The sequence below is a fragment of the Amphiura filiformis genome, chromosome 10 (assembly GCF_039555335.1).
Source record: "Amphiura filiformis chromosome 10, Afil_fr2py, whole genome shotgun sequence".
Taxonomy (NCBI): domain Eukaryota; kingdom Metazoa; phylum Echinodermata; class Ophiuroidea; order Amphilepidida; family Amphiuridae; genus Amphiura; species Amphiura filiformis.
Window position 1 is genome coordinate 13,917,862 of NC_092637.1, and position 22,860 is coordinate 13,940,721.

The 22,860-nt window shown below is 37.5% G+C and overlaps 1 protein-coding gene across 1 annotated transcript; it reads left to right on the forward strand.

The window, feature by feature from the left end:
* The first annotated feature begins 1,512 nt into the window (after positions 1-1,512).
* On the forward strand, positions 1,513-20,502 carry LOC140163230 (uncharacterized). The gene is made up of 9 exons (XM_072186627.1): positions 1,513-1,918; positions 4,395-4,897; positions 5,272-5,382; positions 6,724-7,203; positions 10,738-10,935; positions 14,036-14,066; positions 14,611-14,724; positions 15,662-16,359; positions 19,395-20,502. Exons 1-9 carry the CDS (start codon positions 1,513-1,515, stop codon positions 20,484-20,486), a joined length of 3,633 nt encoding a protein of 1,210 aa, XP_072042728.1. The 3' UTR covers positions 20,487-20,502.
* The last annotated feature ends 2,358 nt before the right edge of the window (positions 20,503-22,860 follow it).

A 22,860-nucleotide genomic window follows, 5' to 3' on the forward strand; every position in this document is an offset into this window, starting at 1 on the left:
TGCGATTCAGGTTTCCCCAAAAGCGATTGAGTATAAATGTATCTTTAGAAATGACTGGCGATTGTGTGTTCTCAAGTGGGTTTTTACGTTGATTCAAGTTACAACAACACAATTTCGTAACACATTAATCTGTTATATGGCTCTCACCATTTGCCAACAATCACACATACATTTGACTACATTTGCCGACAGTCACATGGTTTTGCCGACAGCAGTCAAATTTTGCCGACAAAATTGTGTATTGGGGGTGTCACACCCCCATTACCCCCCTCTAGCGACGGCCCTGGATGTGGTCAAAGATGACTCATGATTTGGCTGTGAATGACATGTTCCATGGTATTACAGGAAATACTCAGGTGAGCTGTATGCGAGTGATTTTATTCACTTGTATTAGTATTACACCAAATGTAGGCAAGTGATAAAAAGCTCTCCTCAGCTTCATTTTAGGCGAGTGATGGTGAGTGATCACTCTCACTCGCCTCAAAAGACAAGGCCTGAATACTCATATTAATGATACTGGTCTGTAGTTCTTAGCATCCGCTCTGTCTTACTTCTTGAAGATTAATGTAATGTTGATTGATTTCCAATCTTGTGGTAAAACACCTGATTGAAGCGAGTATTTGTATGGATGTCAGCACTTGTGCAAGTTGAGGTGCAAGTTGATGAGTAACTCCAAGCAAGTGATATGATTCAGAAGTCCATCTGGCCCAGCAATTTTGAAAAGATTGAGCTCGGAGAACAACCTCTCCACTCCTGGTACCTTGTGATGTCTCTTGTACATATATACAGATTTGCAATATGATTTCAAGATTTATTCCCTATCATCCTGTGGCATTAGAGGTCAACTGTCCGTTGTGGTGAAGATTTGAGATTCCACTGAGCACTGTTATCTCTTCTTATGCCTCGTTTGACGTGATGCCAGAGAATCTTTGGGTTCTCTTCCATCTTTGGTCCAAAGGTGTTGGTAATGTACTGGTTATAACAGCTCCTCCATTTTCTGGAGATGGGTGTACTTCTCCCACATGCTGTTTGATTCCTTGCTTTGGGTTTTCTGACATTATTATGTGCTTTAATAATTTTCTTGTCATTCATTAGCTCTAATGGTCTTCATAGAGATGTGATCCTTTAGCCATCTACATTACTCATTTCTAGTAAACTTGATCCAGTTGTGTTCAACAGAGTTCTGTTCAGGGTTAGAGGTGATGAATAATGAGCAGAACTCATGAGTATCATTAGTTAGTTCTTCTGTGTTCATCTTTCTGTACTTGTAAGAAGATCTTTTGTGGTGGTGTTTAGGGCCACTTTTTACATAAAAAGTGGCATGCACTTTTCATTCAAAAAAGCTCCACTTTTTAGAAGTCCTGCACTCCCCCCCCCCAAATAAATCCTGCATTTGTGCTTGGTTCTCAACATCAAAATAAAATCAGGAAGTTTTCATTTTGTCTTTTTTATTTATTTCAGTGATTGGTGACCGCTCCATTCAAGTAACATTTTGCTGTGTTGTCCATCGAAATGCCAGGCTGCAAAGTTGTCAAGTGTAAGAGCCACACTGGTCGATCATCTCAAGAATCAGTCCGTCTATTTTGCTTTCCAAAAGACCCTGAAACGGCAAGAAAATGGCTAGCCCTTTGTGGAGTTGAAACTGACATCAACACATATAAATTCAGTGATTCAGATCGCGTATGCTCACTTCACTTTGAGAAGGACCAGATTGGTTATGATATGCTGACAAGGGTGCTACTGGAAGCGGGTAAATTGAAGCGACCACCTGTTGTGAAACTGAAGGAAGGAGCTATACCAACATTGAATTTACCAAGCAGGTCAGACGTAGCAAAACCAATTTCAAACACAGTTACCAGAATAGCTGTGATAGAAAAGAAGAAGCAAAGGTCAAAGGTCAGTCAATTTCAATATCTGTGTATGTGTGTCTTGTCTGTTCGCCAGACTGTTTTTCATGGTTGTTTGATGTCATGTAGAATTGTTTCGTGGCGCTATTTATCTTAAGGGGGTACTACACTCCTGCCTAATTTTGTGCCTATTTTTGCATTTTTCTCAAAAATTATAGAGCATTGGTGACAAGTAAGATACATGTATGTATATTATAGGGGCAAGGAATACAACTGCTACACTGGAAATTTTATTTCAGCACAGACAACAGTTGTGGAGTTACAGTCAAAAATGAGGGAAAACCAATATTTGATCAATAAATCATTAACTACTTGCTTTGAGTTTGCTGAATTTTCAGTGCAGTAGTTGTAGTCCTTGCCCCTATAATATAGGCCTACATATCTTACTTGTCACCAATGCGCTATAATTTTTGAGAAAATGCAAAAATAAGCAAAAAATTGGCTAGGGGTGTAGTACCCCCTTAAATTTTGTTTGAATCTTTACAGGGGGTAGACACTTGTATAATGACATTAAAACATCAGAAAAATGAGTTACAAATAGCAAGGAAATTTTCTAAAAAAATTATTATGAAATGATATTGGGCTAAATTAAACTTAAAATATATGTAAATAGTGCCCTAAATTTGTACACAAATATACAATATAGAATAAAAATTGCCACAAAAAGTCAGAAAAAGGTGCTTAATATCTGCATTCGAAAATGGAGTTATGATATTGGAAATTAGTGTAGAACCGATCAGATCGGGAGGTTCTGAATCGGGCCGATTTTAAGCTTATCTGATCTGAACTGATAGAAATTTGATACTTTCACCGATCTAACAAACCGATCTAATGCTTTAATAGTAAAACAGTATTCAGCATTCATTTGTTCAAAAACAGGTCATTTCATTTGATATTTTCAATTACAAACAAATACTGAAGATAAACATTTTATCAAAGTTAGCATTACGAATGATTTTATAAGGTAAACATTTACGTAAATACGGCGACCATGTCAACAAGTTGCAGCTGGCATATGTCATTTCGGGAAATACCCATGTGAGTCTTTCGAGCATTGCCGAAGCGCACAATAGACTATGTTCGAGTGACATCAGGAGTAGTGTTATTTCATCAATTCCAGAGACCCACCCGGGCGATGGGATTTCCCCAATATGGACTGACAAAAACACATATTAATACTTGCAGTAGAGGCAGACAGGGTCTAATTCTGCATAAAACCGGGCAACGTTATTTCTATAGATCTGCTGCGCATTCAAATTGCTTTGTATTGCATCGTAATTTCATTTGTGTCTATGCTAATTATGTTTACACAACATGAACTCACGTGTTTTCAAGCAAATTCGCCGATAATAGGTGATCAAAAGCGATCGGAATGTTACAACAGTACAGATCACATTCAGCTTACTTCATATAAGATGATCTTTGGAAAAATACGGCATAATTTGTCTTGGTGTTTGCGGAATGCCATGCAGTAAAATATTAATACGTTGCGGCAATTCATGATTGACAACTAACAATCGGCGTGTCCTTCGTATCCTCCACTGTCAATTTCTTATCCACTCACTAATCCTCACTAAAGCTTTGTGTTGATTACGTAATGTGTGGCTGCAAATTGCAATAAGTACAATGAAATAATGAGTAGGGCGGGCTCCGAGGCGGGTTTCTTCTTCATCTTACGTAACAGTATTGTTCTCCAAAAAAAACCGGAAGCTTGTCGTTTGGAGCTCTAGCTGAAATACAGCAAGATAATTTAAGATAGTAAATGTAAACCTGTATTTTAGCTAGAGTATCTCGAGCTAAGTAGAGGAACATTTAGAATTCCATTTTACAAATTTGCATCTTGCAACAACATTAGAATATGCTATTTCTTCTGAATGCATCTTATCCACTTTAAAAATTTACGAGCACATGTCCAGGTAAGTTAGGAAAGCTTATGTGTTATACTACCGTGAACAGCAAACAAATTGCGTACATTTTATGTGTGTGCATGCATTATTTGAACACTGTGTCATGGCCGTGATTACTAAATGTATGAATTGAAAATCTGAATCGGATCGACCAATCAAAAACAAAAAGGATTGAAGATCGGCCGATGCAGAAAAAGAGGTGATCGGTTCTACACTGTTGGAAATTAGAATGATGGTGATTTACCAGTGCCGTACTATAACGCTGACTTTCCTATTCGGCGAGGCGACCTCCTCGTTTGTTTACAAACAGAGAGGTAGACAAAGGGTCTGTTCCGCTTTTCCAAATACTCAAGTATCAAAAGGATGGTCCACAATAGAGTGATTCATGCAACATGAATAGGGGATTAAAAACTGTGAAGTAGGACCATGTGCTTCTTTTGTCCACTTTGCCATCAAGATTTCGAATAGAAACAGTTCAGACCCAGAACAGGATCATGTTAGAAATTAATATTTTGTTCTGGGTCTGATTATTCGGACTAGTGATTTACTTTACTTGTACACATCTTCGTTTACCAATCAGGTTTACTAATGGAGGGCGATCAGCCTTATACCCCTGGGAATGAGGTACACATGCATCCAGAATCATGTCCAAATAGACCATCATGGCGTTATTGCATGATTTGCAGCTGCGGACTAGGTTCAACGTCTCACTGGCAATCGTTTAGAGGAGGACTGAGAAATTCAGAGGAAATAGTCAAGAAACTTCAAAACGTTCTAGATATCAATATAAGTGAAGTTATGCCGAATTCATACTGCGTGTGCGCTATTTGCATGCGGAAAGTGAAAAAATACGAAGATGGATTGGCTGCCCAGCGAACGCTACTGTCAAACTTCAAACAGACCGTCATGCGCAAATGTTTAACATTACCTACAACAACGCCCATCTCAACTCCACCATTGCCAAAAATAAAGCGCATTGTAAGAGATCAAGGGACCCCACCCGCTGGAGAGAATGGTGGAACACAGAGCCATGCACGTAAAAGGAAAAACATTCTTGTGTGTACAGAACATTCACCAGAAAAGGTGAGTCCATGTAATTAGCCAATGCTAAGGGGCTGTGCTGTAATTATCTGTTCTCCCCCCCCCTCCCGAAAATTTCAAAATGGCCTGGCTCAAAAGCTTGTCCCCCTCTCGGCATGCCATAAAACCTTGCCCTCCCCGCTCAGCCTGTCAAAATAGTTTTTTCCTTCCTCTCAGCCTGCCAAAATATCTCCCCTTTGCATAATATGCCAAATTTTTAGGAACCCAATTTTCAAATGTTAAATGATCTATTAAACATTCAAGCTATGGTGACACCCAGTGACGTCACCTAGAAATCCTTTGAAGGAGTGGTGTTTGGGTGAAAAACAAATTTGTCCACTCATGTTTTAGTTTGTTTTGTTCTGATTTGTTTACAGTCTGTTGGAGAACTTCGTCATAACCTCAGACAGGACCAAGATGAAGATGCATCTGTTGTCAAATCCTCCCAGGATGATAGCTTTGGTAGCATTGATTCCTTGCAAGGACAGGTATGTATAGTAAGTGGAAAAGAAAATGGGTCAAATCACTCCAATGTCAAAATATTAATGGTCTGCGTGCTAGCCATAGCCTTCAACACAAAAAATCCAAGTTCTGAGATATTTTTCAAAATATTACGATCTATCTTATTAGGCTTGTTTGTACTCATTTTAATGCGTTTTTCATGCTGATCATATAGTCATGAAAATTTACAATTCTGAAATGTTTGAATTAAAAAAATAAAAACTTGATGTCTGCAGTTGACACCCATGGAGAGGGATAACAACATTCCAACACTGTTTTACATCATTTACTTCACTGATTTTGATGTAAGCCCCATGGAAATTAACTCCTTGTTACCAAGTCATAGATATCCACGAAAAAAGCTTATTCCCAAAATTTCAGTTGATTCCGATTTTGCGTTTGCGAGTTATGCATGATTATGTGTATTACACTGCTCCATAGACAATGTGTTGTAATTTCGTTCTGGTATACCAGAACGAAATTAAAATTTCACGATATCTTTGCTAAACAAAATAATCTGCAAGAAATGTTTTGTATATAAACATTATGTAGCCAGAGGTTTCCAGTGGTATAAAAATCTCAATTTTTTTTTGGAGAAAAGTGGGGGGGATGAGGCTGTGGATCACGAAATGCCCTTTTAAATCATTAGTCATAATTACTGTTAAAGAGGATAATAAGCTGCTAGGGTCTATATCTATATAATTCTTATACAACTTTAGTTAGTCTTCGTTTGCTTGGGCTAAACCTTGTTCAAGTGGTGAGTTACAAAGCATTGTATTTTGTTTAGGTATGTATTAACTAAACATTTACAAATAGAGGACATTTGGACACATTCCTGAACCTTGTGGGGGATGATTTGAAGTGATTGCCAATTAAGACTGATGTTTATTCCCAGCAATGTGGAAAAAAAGATATGTGATCTCACACCACCAAATCAAAGTCCCATAGAGATATGTACTAACTCGGTCACCCACCTTTGCACATTATTTTTTGTGGGACCTGAGAGCACATCAGATGCATCAAATTGCATTCTGAATACGAGGAATGTCGCTCTGATATGATATGATTTTATTTAATTCGCAATGTAATATAATATACAAATTTTAGCCTACTTTAAACTCACAACCTACTGGTTAGGGATCCTTGTGATGGTTGTATGTTTACTGGCTCATCAGATCTGATCACAAATTTGACTCGATCACAGGAAATGAGTTGAATGTCAGCAATATTTTTTTATATTTTAAGTTATTGGCAATAAAAAAAGGTGCTTGTTTCAGTCTAGATCTTTTGAATTCTTATATTCCATGACTTTGTTGACCAATCCACAGAACTGCTGTAAACCTGCTGATCATCCACCAAGTGGATCACAGAATTGCTGTATACCTGCTGATAATCCACCAAGCAGATTGAAACCAGTAGCTATAGCTAGTGCAGTCGCAGCCGCTCACTCCACCGTACCAGTCGTGCTAAGAACTGATGGAGGCGGTGAAACCCCAGTGACGCAGGTTCAAGATGGGGATGGCAGCAAGAAAACATGTTTGGTATGTGGTACGGAAATACACACGTGTGATAGCTACTGTCTTATCACCACAAATAACATTAAGAAGAGGTTGAGTAAGTTTGTGCAATCCGACACACATCCACATTCCTTGCGCATGTGTAAGAAGTGCTTTCGACGTTTGGTAAGAATAGAGAATGGTGAGAAATTAAAACAGGATTTCGTCGATGACTACTGGAGGACTAGGCGTCATTCATCCACCGTTATAGACACGGTACCAAGCGAGCAGAAGTCGAGCCTCCCATGCAAGGTTGGTAGTGATACAATATGGACTGTTCCAGCTGAAATCCATACACCCCCTATGTGTCTCTGTTGGTGGAGGCCATTTTCTTATACCGTATTGTTTGTAATAAACGCACCCGGGAGCATTGCATTTTTCGCAAAGGGGGGCCTTAATTTAAGGTGAATTGTCAGTGAAAAAAACTTAAAAATCAGGTTAAATTTCCCGATGGTGCTCCTGTAGAAAAGAGGGATTTACGGCTATACTAATGGCGACACCCATGGAAAATATCATTTTTGTGGTAAATACATCAAAATTACACCCGTAAGTACATCATCAAGCAAGAATCTGGTGAAATTCTACCATAATTAGGCAATGGAATGGATGGAAGACTGACTGACTGATGCCAGTTTTAAGCTTATTCACACGATATAGCATGGAAATATTTGCATTTTTGTCAATTTTTCAGAGAAAAAAGTTGGAGGGTGGCGTTTATTAGAGGGGGAGTGTTTATTACAAACAATTCTGTCGGTCCATGTCACGTCACTTCCGGTTGATGATGTTCGAGTGAAAACAAGTCCGTGATTCGATTTTTGTTGATGATTTTTTTTATTTTTGTAATGTAAATTTCGATCGCAAATAGTCAGTGGAATCAAACAACTGTTTCTAAGTCTTCAGAGTGAAAGAAACTTACTTGATTTACCGCTTATATACTGACAAACTTAAAATTAAATTCCATGTGTCGTTTTTTTTTTTTTTTTATGTCACTCCAGCACCATCGCTATGTAGCCTCCTTCACAGCCGGTTTCTGTTGTACACAACAAACCGTCGCCACATGCATGCAGCTTGGGCCCGAGACTAGAGATAGCCGGATGTCCGACCGACAGAATACGGTATGCATGTAATGGGCTATTCCAGTTGAAATTGGTACACCCCTATGGAAGACATGACCTTAATCTCCCACACGGGGAGGGGGTGTAGATTTCAAATGGAGCCACTCATTCAGGTATTCTATTTGAAATTCACACTCCCTGTGTGGAAGATTAAGGTCATGTCTTCCATAGGGGGTGTATGGATTTCAACTGGAATAGACCAATGTAAGTACTATCGCAAGTTGCAACCAGTTTAGCAATCCTTGACGGTTTGTGAAGGTCCAGATGTTGCAGTACTTAAACCACTTTTAAAGCAAAGTTCATCTGTTAGAATAAATAGATAAATTTCAAAATGTAAGTTGTCAAATGACATGCTGTGCATGTTCAGTGCTAAAATTGTATAAATCTAGTAATGCTATCAGTGGCGGCACCAGGAATTTTTTTCTAGGGCGAAGCAATAGGGAACAAAGCAAGATGTTGGCAAAAATCAGGAAATTTTCCTTAAAAGTTGGCAAGTTTCGCCCGAAATGGGCTATTTCATTTGGCAAAACATGATATTTTTGTCAATTTTTCAGAGAAAAAAGTTGGAGGGTGGCGTTTATTAGAGGGGGAGTGTTTATTACAAACAATTCTGTCGGTCCATGTCACGTCACTTCCGGTTGATGATGTTCGAGTGAAAACAAGTCCGTGATTCGATTTTTGTTGATGATTTTTGTCATTGGTGTAATGTGTATTTCGATCGCAAATAGTCATTGGAATCAAACAACCGTTTCTAAGTCTTCAGAGTGAAAGAAACTTACTTGATTTACCGTTTATATACTGACAAACTTAAAATTAAATTTCATGGTCGAGTGTCGTTTTTCCGAAATTGAATGTCACTCCAGCAACATCGCTATGTAGCCTCCTTCACAGCCGGTTTCTGTTGTACACAACAAACCGTGAGCCACATGCAGCTTGGGCCCGAGACTAGAGATAGCCCGGATGTCCGACCGACAGAATACGGTATGCATGTAATGGGCTATTCCAGTTGAAATTGGTACACCCCCTATGGAAGACATGACCTTAATCTCCCACACGGGGGAGGGGTGTAGATTTCAAATGGAGCCACTCATTCAGGTATTCCTATTTGAAATTCACACTCCCTGTGTGGAAGATTAAGGTCATGTCTTCCATAGGGGGTGTATGGATTTCAACTGGAATAGACCAATGTAAGTACTATCGCAAGTTGCAACCAGTTTAGCAATCCTTGACGGTTTGTGAAGGTCCAGATGTTGCAGTACTTAAACCACTTTTAAAGCAAAGTTCATCTGTTAGAATAAATAGATAAATTTCAAAATGTAAGTTGTCAAATGACATGCTGTGCATGTTCAGTGCTAAAATTGTATAAATCTAGTAATGCTATCAGTGGCGGCACCAGGAATTTTTTTCTAGGGCGAAGCAATAGGGAACAAAGCAAGATGTTGGCAAAAATCAGGAAATTTTCCTTAAAAGTTGGCAAGTTTCGCCCGAAATGGGCTATTTCAATTGGCAAAACATGATATTTTTGTCAATTTTTCAGAGAAAAAAGTTGGAGGGTGGCGTTTATTAGAGGGGGAGTGTTTATTACAAACAATTCTGTCGGTCCATGTCACGTCACTTCCGGTTGATGATGTTCGAGTGAAAACAAGTCCGTGATTCGATTTTTGTTGATGATTTTTGTCATTGGTGTAATGTAAATTTCGATCGCAAATAGTCAGTGGAATCAAACAACCGTTTCTAAGTCTTCAGAGTGAAAGAAACTTACTTGATTTACCGTTTATATACTGACAAACTTAAAATTAAATTTCATGGTCGAGTGTCGTTTTTTCCGAAATTGAATGTCACTCCAGCAACATCGCTATGTAGCCTCCTTCACAGCCGGTTTCTGTTGTACACAACAAACCGTGAGCCACATGCAGCTTGGGCCCGAGACTAGAGATAGCCCGGATGTCCGACCGACAGAATACGGTATGCATGTAATGGGCTATTCCAGTTGAAATTGGTACACCCCCTATGGAAGACATGACCTTAATCTCCCACACGGGGGAGGGGGTGTAGATTTCAAATGGAGCCACTCATTCAGGTATTCCTATTTGAAATTCACACTCCCTGTGTGGAAGATTAAGGTCATGTCTTCCATAGGGGGTGTATGGATTTCAACTGGAATAGACCAATGTAAGTACTATCGCAAGTTGCAACCAGTTTAGCAATCCTTGACGGTTTGTGAAGGTCCAGATGTTGCAGTACTTAAACCACTTTTAAAGCAAAGTTCATCTGTTAGAATAAATAGATAAATTTCAAAATGTAAGTTGTCAAATGACATGCTGTGCATGTTCAGTGCTAAAATTGTATAAATCTAGTAATGCTATCAGTGGCGGCACCAGGAATTTTTTTCTAGGGCGAAGCAATAGGGAACAAAGCAAGATGTTGGCAAAAATCAGGAAAGTTTCCTTAAAAGTTGGCAAGTTTCGCCCGAAATGGGCTATTTCATTTGGCAAAACATGATATTTTTTTAATCCAAAAAAATTATAGTGCTGTATTTTTCTAGAATCAGGAGCAGTTGCCAAAATGTACACGGGACAGTAAGTGCAATTTATTGAATCATAAGTAACCTATTGATAGACTATATTCTACCAATTCTGAAGAATTAATCAAAAATATTTTATCATTTCAGGATGGCAGCAGCTCAAAGATCATATTACCAGAATCATCTTCCTCATCTAATCATCAAGGTCCTACCAAACCCACATCAGCATCAGCTCCTCCTCACAGTGGTCCAGTGCAGAAAACTTATAATCTAGACACTGCCAAGACCATATCATCACCAGCTACTGACAGTGATCCAGTCAATCAAACTTCCCATCAAAAGTTGGTAAGTATGATTTTCACTGATTGAATAAATTGGCAATTCCAGTAGAAGTCCAAACACCCCATGGAAGACATGACTTTTATATATTCTCCCATACAATGGGTGTAGATTTCAAATGCATTCACCCATTCAGGTAACTCCATTTTGAAATTCACACTCCCTGTGTGAAAGACTAAGTTCATGTCTTAAATAGAGGGTGTATAAATTTCAGCTGATGGAATAGCCCAATTTTACTTTTGAACGTTTCAGCAAATCCTGTTGCCTTTTTCAGCACTTGGTGAGAAGTGACTAACACTACTGGCAACTGATGCTTGATGATAGCAATCACTTCTCATCAAGTGTTAAACAAGGCAACAGTGTTTTAGCTAAAAGGTACCAAACTAAGTGCATTCTTTTAAAAAAGATCAGGAACAAAGAACCTTGTTTAGTAAACAAAAGAACACACTGACATTGTGTATTAGATAAACGGTGAGAAATAGACTATTAATAATAATTAAACAGTAAAAAGCTGCGTCGGCAGTGTGATGATGAATACAAAAGTAAAAAGTAGGAAACTACCGTGAAGTATATAACATTGGGCGAGCTTTCGGCCATATGCCTTTTTCATAGCCATGATATATTACTTGTGTATGTTTTGTTTTCACAAGTATTATATCATGGCTATGAAAAGGCCTATGGTCAAAGCTCAACCTAATTTTATATACTTCACGGTAGTTTCCTACTTTTTACTTTTGTATTAATAATAATTGATGTGTTGATCAGATTTGGTGATAACATCCTTAACCAAACATTATTTTGCCTAAGTTCCAATTTCCTGATCAATTATGGAGCAACTCCAGCAGCAGGGTCAGAATTTCGGCAAGAATCTGGGAATCGATTCTCCCAAAGGTTCTCGTAAACAGATTATTGCGAATCCTAGTTGATTCTCGCAATCTTTTACAGTTTACACAGAAGTTGATTTGCAAGAATCAATGATTCCCGCATATTTATTCTGCAAGAATCAAGATTCGCTCTGCAAAACGAAATTCTGACCCTGCCAGCACTGGTCTTGACCTGTAAAAGAAAAGTAAGGTAAAGCGGATGCACCTGTGTTCACAAGCTGGAGTGCCCATCTCTCTTTTGAAGCCGTTAGGCCTAAAAAAAAATTGTTTGATTGGCGTAACATGAAAAAATAAATTAGGGTAGGTCGGTCAACAATTTTTTTAACGCACATTTTAAGCTGAAAATATTGAATTTTTCATTTTTTTTTTAAATTTTAATCTTTTTATATTTTTTTAATCCATTTTTTGCAAAAGTCTAAGGTCGGGCCTATTTTTAGGGTCGGTCGGGTTACGCCAATCAAACATTTTTTTTAGGCCTTAGCGATTGGGCCAGACTCCTGTTGCTGTGGGGGAATCACTACACCTCCTTCACAGCTACAGTAGGAATTCCAATTGAATGAACACAGCCTGACATATTGTGACACATTTTTTGCGTACACTGTGAGATGTACACCAGCGTGTGTGACTTTGCATTAGTAACTCGGAAGTGAATCCAACCACGCCAACGCACTTGTGATTGGTTAGTATTACCGTATTGACGCGAGTATAGTCCCACCCCGTTTTGGGTGAACATTTTTCAAAATTGGGGGTGGGACTATACTCAATTTCAAATTTTTTTTTTTTTTTTTTTTTTTTTTTTTTTTCGTTCTGTAGTGTCCCTGGACCTAGACCTAAATGCTAGGATCATTCATGGTTGACCTAAAAAAAAAAAAAAAAAAAAAAATTCAAGATATTTTGTATTTTTAATATGAAAATTGATAATTTGTATTCATGTCATAGTCTATTAATGATTTCAAAATTTTTTTTTTTAGGTCAACCATGAATGATCCTAGCATTTAGGTCTAGGTCCTGGGACACTCCAAAGCCGAAAAATTAAATTAAAAAAAAAAATTTGGGGTGGGACTTTACTCGAAGGTGGGACTATACTCGCGTCAGTACGGTATATCAAGGTCGTGTGTTCGTGTTGTAGTTTGAAATATGCGATATATGATCATGGTTGGATTGAGTACAGCTGTTGAAAGCTGTGTTCATTCAATTGGAATTCATACTGTAGTCTGTTACCTTTTTGGCAAATGACTAATGCCAGTTACCCATTTGTACACCTGGGTGGGGAGAGGCAATAGCCTAGGGCTGGAGAGCCTTGCCTAAGTGCACAACACATTGACACCACATGGGCTGTGCTGTATTTACATAATATGCACACTCATTTGGAATATTAAGTTGACAGGTTTACAATTTTAACTCTCTTCACGCGGGTGTCGACTGCAGACGACATGTTTTTAAAAAAAATCAAAATTCAAAAATTTCAGAAATGTAACTTTTCATGACCATATTTAGAATCAGCATGACAAATGCATTAAAATGAGTACAAACAAGCTTAGTATTGGTACAGTAGATCTTAAAGGAGTATTTCGTGATCCTAGCATCCTCTTTTTATGACATCTTTCAGTACATATCCACGAAAAAAGCATATTCCCAAAATTTCAGTTGATTCCGATTTTGCGTTTGCGAGTTATGCATGATTATGTGTATTACGCTGCTCCATAGACAATACGTTGTAATTTCGTTCTGTGCACCAGAACGAAATTCAAATTTCGCGATATCTTTGTTAAACGAATTAATCTGCAAGAAATATTTTGTACATAAACGTGGGGGGATGAGGCTGTGGATCACGAAATGCCCTTTTAAGATAGCTCTTGATATTTTGAGAAAATATCTCAGAACTTCAACTTTTTCCGTTGAAGCGCATGGCTAGCACGCAGAGCATTAAATTATAAATTGAGCATAATTCTGTAAATTGATGGAATATGACGGTGATTGTTGTGGTATTATATGCTTGATAGAATTAGAACATCTGACCAGCAAGTATTCTCCTCCGCCATCAGTGTGTTTATCACTCCACATAGAAAATATAGCGTGCAGCGAAGACGGAGGGTACTAAGGCTATACATGTAGTTGACGAACACGCATGCGTTTAAATATGTATCTTAGTCCACTCAACCCGACATTGCCCTCATAACTCTCACCCTCCTGACACAGTTGTGTTTTCGATTTTTTTCAAGATGGCAACCAGAAGCGGAAAAAGACGGATTGGTAAGACAACTCATTATTTCCTAAACTATGATAAATATCAAAATATTCAGTCGTAAATTTAGGTTTTCTACAACTTGTAATTTTATTTCTGAAGTAGAAATATCAAAACTGAATAGCAAGAATGTTATTATGGGATGTTTTATAGATGACTACAATTTGGTTTAGAAATCAGAATGAGGAAAATCGATGAAATGACTGGTCCAAAAAATAATAGCGAGTGCTATAATCAATGACCCAGTTCATTCACTCCCAGTCCCAATCAGAGTCTGAAAATTAAAATAGCAATGGAAAAATAATAATATATAAATCTTTCCCTTTCCGTTGCAATATAACTTTCGTATTTCCGATGATTATATCTAGGCCAAATTAGATGTTTAATATGGCAAAAATATCCCATTTTAGCTCTCAAAATTTCAAAAGAGAATGTACCCTTAATAAAGGATATTCCAAAGATTATTTTGATCTATAATATGTGAGATTATGCCATCAGTAATGTATCGAAATTAAGCGCTAAAGTGTACTAAAATTTGTGTGTTTTTTTTAGCCCCAGAACCTAGCAGTGACATGCATGATCCGATCTTCGCAGCTGAAGTAGAGCGAATTTCTGGCTGGAGCGCTGCAGAATTTGACCTACTACTGGCAGAAAATAGTGTCCCAGGTTGGTTTTCATTGTTTTATATTATTTATATTAATTGTAATACTATGATATTTCATGTAGAATCTCATCAAAAATGAATTTTATAATTGATTGGTTTTAAATATTTCATCATTTAAAAAAATCTTTCTTTGCTTTTGTCATGAAATTGATTACTTGAGCCAAAAATTAATTTGTAAACAAAAAAAATGAAATGAAATAAAAGTAAGACTATGCCTTTAAATATTTTCCATATAAGTTCCACTTTCCTAAAATTAAAACTCAGGAAATTGTTTTCTTCTTTCTGTCTTTAAAAAAGTTTAGAAAATAAGTACAAAGTATAACTTAGGCAATAAAAACAAATTAGTTCGATCTTACAATCGACCATCGATGCTCGGCCGATCCTTATTATCAGCCAGGTAATTGTGCCCAGCCGAGACCCACCAAAATTTAGGGATCAAAGGTCAAATTCCAATATTGGTCCAATCAAGCTCAAATTGAACAGGCAAATCACCATGGGTTGTTGCAGGTTCATTTACTTCTACCAAAAGTAATCGCAAAAGCAGGCGGTCGCGAAAGCAGGCGAGAACCACCTTGTTATTTATGAAATCAGTTAGTTGACTATTGTTTATTGTGATAACAACTGAATCTTTGCCTGTGTAGATATTGACCAATATAAATTTAGCATCAATTCCGATTAATTGTTTGTTCGTTCATTAATAACAAGCAGCGAAGCAACATCGACAGTCAATCCAAATTTACTTATTTATTTGAACTTTCTTTACCCAGGGTAGCTCCTTCAATGTCAAACACTGATTTCCAAGGAGGCCCTGCAACGATCGAACACATTTGGTTCTGGTGCCTTACTACTACATGACTACTGTAGGACCAAAATCTTTTTCCCCCAGATTTCAAAAAACTTTTATTTATTAATTTTTTTTTTTTGCATCTAATTTTGCAGATCATTGGAATGGGAAACCATGTGCGGCATTATTGGAGTCGATCCGAAATCGTGTCGCTGCTTCCGCAAAAAGCTACAGAAAAGCTTTCCCAGACATATTTGAAGCACTAAATTTGAGACCAATGCATCTGGCGGGTCTACTTGCCAAACTTAGGAGACTTATCAACAAAGCGAAATCGTCCAAGAACATGCTTTTGCTGATGGAAGAAATGCCAGGTTTATCGTTGAACTCTGACCCACAAATAGGTCCTCTTTGTCAAAGCAGTGGCATCACGCCGCAGTCTTTAATATCGTCATCAACCAAATCGGAAATCACCAATGGAATGATCATAGAGCTGAACAAATATAGGAAAAAGACTAACACAACATGGAAAGTGGTAGGAGATGTTTGGTGGCCAAACTTATTTAAGACGGATGAAACAGTGCCCCTCGCACATGGTACGATTCTGAGCAGTTGGCGCAGTCTCGCTAAAAAACGTGGGCAGGTCAGCCGCAGGCGGTTAAATATTCAGAACTTCCTGGAAAGCATCTATATTTTACCAGAACCAAAGTCTGTGGCTGCTGAAGATACTGGTAGTTCAGAAGAAACTGAAGATGAATATGATGATTATTTCAAATTTTATCCAGATATGACTTCTGATCACACTGTCAACAGCATAGATTATATGGAACCGTTCACTAATCTTCTTGAGGAAGAAGTAAGGAGTCATAATTCTGTGCGATATGATAGAAAAATTATTTAATTTGTGTACATCATGGAACATTCAACTACGCTTGTTACTTCATGACTAATCATGCTAATATATGAGCGTAAACGCTACTCTACGCGTCCATATATGCGAGGTTATCTGCGTACAACAGCTTACTACGCAGAGAGTATGTTCCACGATGTACACAAATTAAATAATTTTTCTATAGCATATCAGGAAATATCAGCATGTCAAAAGAAGTTAACTGCATCATTTACCTCAGAAAACCATGACAAAACAATTAGTTAACTAACAACAAGGCCTATAGCGTTTTACATACATGTACTTATCTGCTTGCTAGCCATAGGCTTCAATATAAAAAGTTTTGAGATATTTTCTCAAAATATCAAGAGCTATCTTAAGAACCACTAAACCAATACTAGGCTTGTTTATACCCACTTTAAATTAATGCATTTTTCATGTTGATTCCAAATATGGTCATAAAAATTTACAATTCTGAAATTTTTGAGTTTTTGAAAAAAAATTAGAAACTTGTTGTCTGCAGACGACACCTGCGTGGAGAGGGTGTTAACACATCTGAATCTCCATCTTTTTCATTCAGAAAGTAACCATGGCAACATATGTTGGGCTATTAAGAAAAATGTAGCATCATCGACCTTTGCAGACTGAACAAAACTATGTTTCTCTTTGATATCTCAGTTTAAAAATGACTGAACAGAGACTACCCCCCCCCTTTGCAAATGCAGCTCATTTTATGTACCATTTGCCATAGAAGTGAGGATGTAACAGGATTAACTACCATAGCAATAGGTTAAAACAATTTTGAATATATCGCCCTGCACTACAAGCAGGTTGCACCTGTGTATGTCTGAATCATAGATTGAATACAATATCGCTCTTTTCAAAGATGCGATTGATGCAGGTGCGAGTGATCAGCATGATATGAATATTTTGTAGAATTATGATCCAGGTCTTTATCCCTGTTCTTTGACATCTATATGGTTTAATACAGAGGTACCGCCTGAACGTACTAGTGCAGTGCAATATATTTTTAAAAAATTGTTTTAAAACCTATTGCTATGGTAATTAATCCTGTTACATCATCACATTTACAGTGAATGGTAGTGCATAAAATTTTTATGTACTACATCTTAACCTATTGCTATGGTGGTTAATCTAGAGTCCGAAGTTTACCGTTTTCTAAAATCCATTTTCCGTGTTGCAATCTGTGTTATAAAATTTGGAAATCCGTGTCATGAATAAAGATTAAAATGTAAAAACAACAATATTAATATCACAATAAAGTGTTCAATATCGCGACCAATATGCTCTGATTGGAATATTCTCACGATAATAGGCCGACTATTACAATGTTTGAAGGGATATAGGGGGTCATGGCCGGCTTGGTAATATACCTTTATTTTGGTATTATTAAACAGTATTTTTATCATAAAATTGACATACACAACTCATGATTGTTTTTAACACTTATTTCTCTTATCTTTTGACAATTTTTGTCAAATCATACAAAAATGTCATTTTCCGTGTTGTACCTCCGATTCTGAGATTTTCTTCCGTTTTCCGTAAACGGAAAACTTCGGACTCTAAGTTAATCCTGTTACATCATCACTTCTACGGTGAAGGGGAGTACGTAAAACTCATTACAGGATTACATGTAAATAACTGTAAATATATGCAATAAATGTATAAACCGCAGTCTCTATTTTCTTAAAATCACAATAAACCACTATATTTGTGAATATTCTGAATCATCCAGGTAGATAGATAAATTAAAGATTAAATATCAAACTGATCATCTGGACTTACTATTTTTGAAGTTGGCTACAGTATCACGTCTCATCCGAGACGCATCGTCAGGCCTAATCGGCCCTGATTTGGTAAAATGATCTAACTTGAAATTAAAATTGCTGTTTCGAGAAAAAGAGCTTTTATGTTTGAACACTTGACGTTTTTTTTTGAATAAAATATATTATTAAACAGATCTAATGTCTTAGAAAATATAAAATCTCTCATTATTTGGTGGCATGGTGGTGATTTTAGGATGTCACCAATGGAAAGAGCGCCATTACATTACCCATTAAATAGGTTTAACTCAAAATGTCCAAATTTCAAGTTAGATCATTTTACCAAATCAGGGCCGTAATGGGCTGGCGCTGAAGTGTTGACCCGTGACTCAATAACAGTTTGATATTTAATCTTTAATAAACCACTATGAACATGATGAATACTGCAACACCTTTGATGTCTTTCATTTGGTTCCTCATCATTCCAATAATGCAATATTTGCTACATAACACATTATCCTTATAATCACCTACTCTTTGCCTCCATACCCTCCTTTCACAGGCATAATTCCGAGATATAACATATTCCCTCTGTATAACTAAAAACAAACTCAGATGATTTACTCATGTTCATTGACGTTTCCCGGGGACATTTCACCACTACACTAGTGGTTTCATCAGACTGGCAACTCATCTCATCAGACTCTTCCCTTTTATGGACAACAGAAAGCACCATTTACGTGTGCAAATCGCAAATCTTCTGTCATAGACATCCACAAATCTGCTATCACTGATCACATGGCCTCTACAAATCAATGTATCAATTGGGAGGACAAGTCATTGATCGTGAAGCTGATAAGACTATGGCTGAAAGAAGCCACATGTTCTGCAGAAAAGGACATGACACTCTAAGCAAGGACGATGGGGCCTACATGTACACACTGATCTCATCATGCCCTCTACGGTGCTTCCTGTTGTCTACGAAAGGAAACAGTCTGATGTGATGAGTTGCCAGTCTGATTAAACCACTATTGTAATGGTGAAACATCATTAAAATGTGAGTAAATCACCTTTGTTTTTAGTTGGAATTGTTAATAATGAACAAAATTCACAGTTACAACATTCCTAATGAACTTGTTCAAAGATTTGAGTAAGCATGTTAAATTGTTCTTGCAATTTACAGTCACTCATGAAATATTCTCATCTCTTTCCACACAGGATATAACACCGGTGTACCGAAGAAGGAGACCGTTTACTTGTCTGTACTGCTCCACATGTTTCTGCGACTTTGATCAATTTCAATGGCATAAGAAAAGGCACATTCGGGCAAGATGGCGCCCAAAACAACAGCTGCCCAATCAGAATCTGGAGGTAGAAACAAGCCGATGTGAAACTGATGAATATTCATTTCTGGGGACACCAGGTGATATGAATAATTCATTAATAGCAACACCTGATGATATGAATAATTCATTAATAGCAATACCTGATATGAATAATTCATTAATAACAATACCTGATGATATGAATAATTCACTAATAGCAACATGTGATGGTGTTGATCTCGATGAGGAAGTAAATAATGTGTTTGTAGGCGGCAGTGCGGATGCTCACATGGATACAGATTTAACCAAATATGTATGTCCTACGTGTAATACATGTTTCGAAACGAGTACAGATTTGATTGGGCATGTAAGAATTCATTTTAATACTGATATCAAGCCGTACCGATGCGACCATTGCGGCAAGGAGTTTGGCCAAAAAGGGCATCTTGTTCAGCACATTAAGACGCACGCAAAAACCAGGCCATTTGAATGTGTGCAGTGCAACAAACAGTTCACGCGAAGAGGGGACTTGAAACGACATCTCAAAATTCACATCGGAATTAAACCTTTTCAGTGTTTCTCTTGCAGTATGAGTTTTCACGAAAAAGACTCTTTGAACAAACACATTGATCGCATGCACAGCATGATTAAGCCGTACCAGTGCACATACTGCCACAAGACCTTCAGCAGAACAGACGATTTTGGTAGGCACATACGTACCGTCCATGAAGCGCGGCCCTCTAGACAGTTTGCCTGTGGGTTCTGCGGTAAAGCTTTTCAAACCAAAGACCATTTGGCTAAGCATGAGAGAATCCACACGGGTGACAAACCATTTGGGTGTGAGGTCTGTGGTAAAGCGTTCTCAAGAAAACATGATATGAAGAGACATAGCGCCAAACATCTTCACGTTTTCTTTCCTCCCCAAACCCCAGCTTTTATCCCATCGGATCAAAATCAAAGTGGGGGTGGAGTCAGCCTCATTTGAGTGCGGCAAAATTTTAGATTTAGGCCAAAAAAAAATTGTTTGTTTGTCCACGTCCGACCGACCGTGTACCCTGGTCCCGACTGTGTCTTTTCTTTTCTTTTTTTTTTAATTTACGTTGAATGTGCTAGTAAAACTAGGGATGACCAATGAACCATCAACGTGATTAGAACACTCCCATAGACAGGCAGGGAGCTCAACTGTGCACTGCTTACACAGACATTTCTAAAATGAGCTCATTCTTTTATTTTTCAATATTTTTCTGCAAAAATTGGGGAAGTTATTGCCAATTACATTTTGTAACTATCTTGCAAATTACAGCAACATAACTTATTTAATTTTCGTGTAAGTGCGAATCAAAATTGGTCCATCACCACAGTGCGCTTAATTGCCAGTGGCTGAGTTCAGCACTGCTCAAGAATGGCACAAAATATTCATGTCAATAATTTCAGGTGAAAAACGTGGCCTACTGAGCTGAAATTTGGCAGAGTTGCCAGTAATACCTCTATCATACCCTCTGTACAAAGGTTAAAATATTGAACAAGTAGATCTTGAGTTAAAAATTAAATCACCAGCTTCCCTTTGGAATTTCCATATTCCTTTCGAATCATGCTAAGAAGACACCTTTCTGAACATAAATGTGAAGTTTCGTGCTCATTTGATGTATTTTTCACCTGATTTCAACCCTAAACATTTTCTTATATTTATACTATCTGCACTGACTTGCTGCTAAACTCGCACAGGAGCTGTACTTTTAAAATACGCGCCTAATCAATAATGAGTCTTTCACTCCATTGTTAAAGTATTGTGCTCCCTGTAGCATATGGAGTGACCAGGCCCTGGAGTGTGATGGTTTTGTAGCACATGACAGTATTCATTCAAGCATATCAAGGTCAGTTATTAGCCACTTGCTGAATGGCTGGGCATTATCAGCTATCAAAGAGATACCTTATGCTGCTGCCAATCACAATAGAGGTTAAACATTTTGTTAAAACCCCAGAAGTGACATCAGGACAAAGCTGTGCATGTTGGTACTTGATTGTTTGGATTCCTATGTTGAAAATCCTTGTAGTACATTAGTATTTTTCTTATGTGTAGTGTATATTGTTGTGGAAAAAAAAGTTCACCTGGACTTTTGATTTTGTGCCACTTTGGCCATTATGGATGATTTTTGGCAAATGTTTTCTAAAAGCATGATTTCAGTGCCTCGGTTTGAAGAAATACATTAAGCTATTGACTAGTAAAGTGCCATTTCATAAGAAACCCTTTGATACTTTCACAATATGCTTGTTTCATGTTTGCATATATATTAAAATAAATATAAAAAGGTAAATATATGCTTATACCAATTTTGCTCACATTGCTATATTTAGACTTTGTCAATTTATTTCGTTCCAATAACCGGTCAGAATGGGAAACTTTGAAAATTCATAATTCGAAAAGTTTTTGACCGATTTTGACCATTTAACCACCAAAATACTTCTGTTGATGAGTTCTTTCAAGAAAACTATCTTTTGTAGCAATAGGGGCAACATGAAATTATGATGGTCATCCCTAGTAAAACAGTGGTTAGTATAAATTTAAAGAAAGAAAATGTAAAGAAAATGAACAGTATAACATGCAGAACCATCTCAAGAGTTAAACCAGTAAAGTGCTGTGTGTTTTGACTTATTTACCAGTCTTCAAAATTGTCTGTTTCAAGTGCAATATCTGTAAAAAAAATAAAAAATAAAAAATCCGACCTACCGACCCAACTGTTTCATAAGCCTCTATGGACAAACAAACTTTTTTTTTTGGCCTTATTGTGTTAAAATAGCTGCTCAGTACAAAATGTTTTTAAGAAGTTTTATAAATATCAACTTACAGACTGTATCAAAATGATTGGTACCGATCAGTTTTATTGTCTAATGAAACGCCTGCTTCTTCCAAAAATTCTACTTTAGATCCTCTCGAAATGGCTACAATTATAGCTGTATGACCTTTTACATTATAAATCTACAAATAAGATGGATGTTAGACAGCAGTTTGATGTGGCAGTCTTGGCCATGCTCACTGGATATTGATGGGTAAAGTCTTATTCAGATTCCCTTTTACAAATTAAGCGCACTGCTAGCCGTCCAGCGCGTATTATTTGCACAAGGTCCAATGCACACGCTTGACGTCGCGCCCGTAGACGCGATGGTTAAAGCTGTCCAATGAAATCTGAATAAGACTTTACCAATCATTCTGATACACCTTGTATCATGACTGATGATAGCAATCATTATGTGGGGCGAAAATTGGGAGTTTTTGATTTTAATAAATGCCAAAGATCTAGAAAACATAGGAAATGATGGCAAATTTGTTCCATCTTTCGATTGGCCATGCTTGGTCGATC

Excerpts from the sequence above, each read along its gene's own strand:
- LOC140163230 (XM_072186627.1), top strand. The coding sequence starts at position 1,513 with ATGCCAGGCTGCAAAGTTGTCAAGTGTAAGAGCCACACTGGTCGATCA. Across the intron at positions 14,067-14,610 it reads AAGCGGAAAAAGACGGATTG|CCCCAGAACCTAGCAGTGAC; the intron begins GTAAGACAACTC and ends TGTTTTTTTTAG. Across the intron at positions 16,360-19,394 it reads CTAATCTTCTTGAGGAAGAA|GATATAACACCGGTGTACCG; the intron begins GTAAGGAGTCAT and ends CTTTCCACACAG.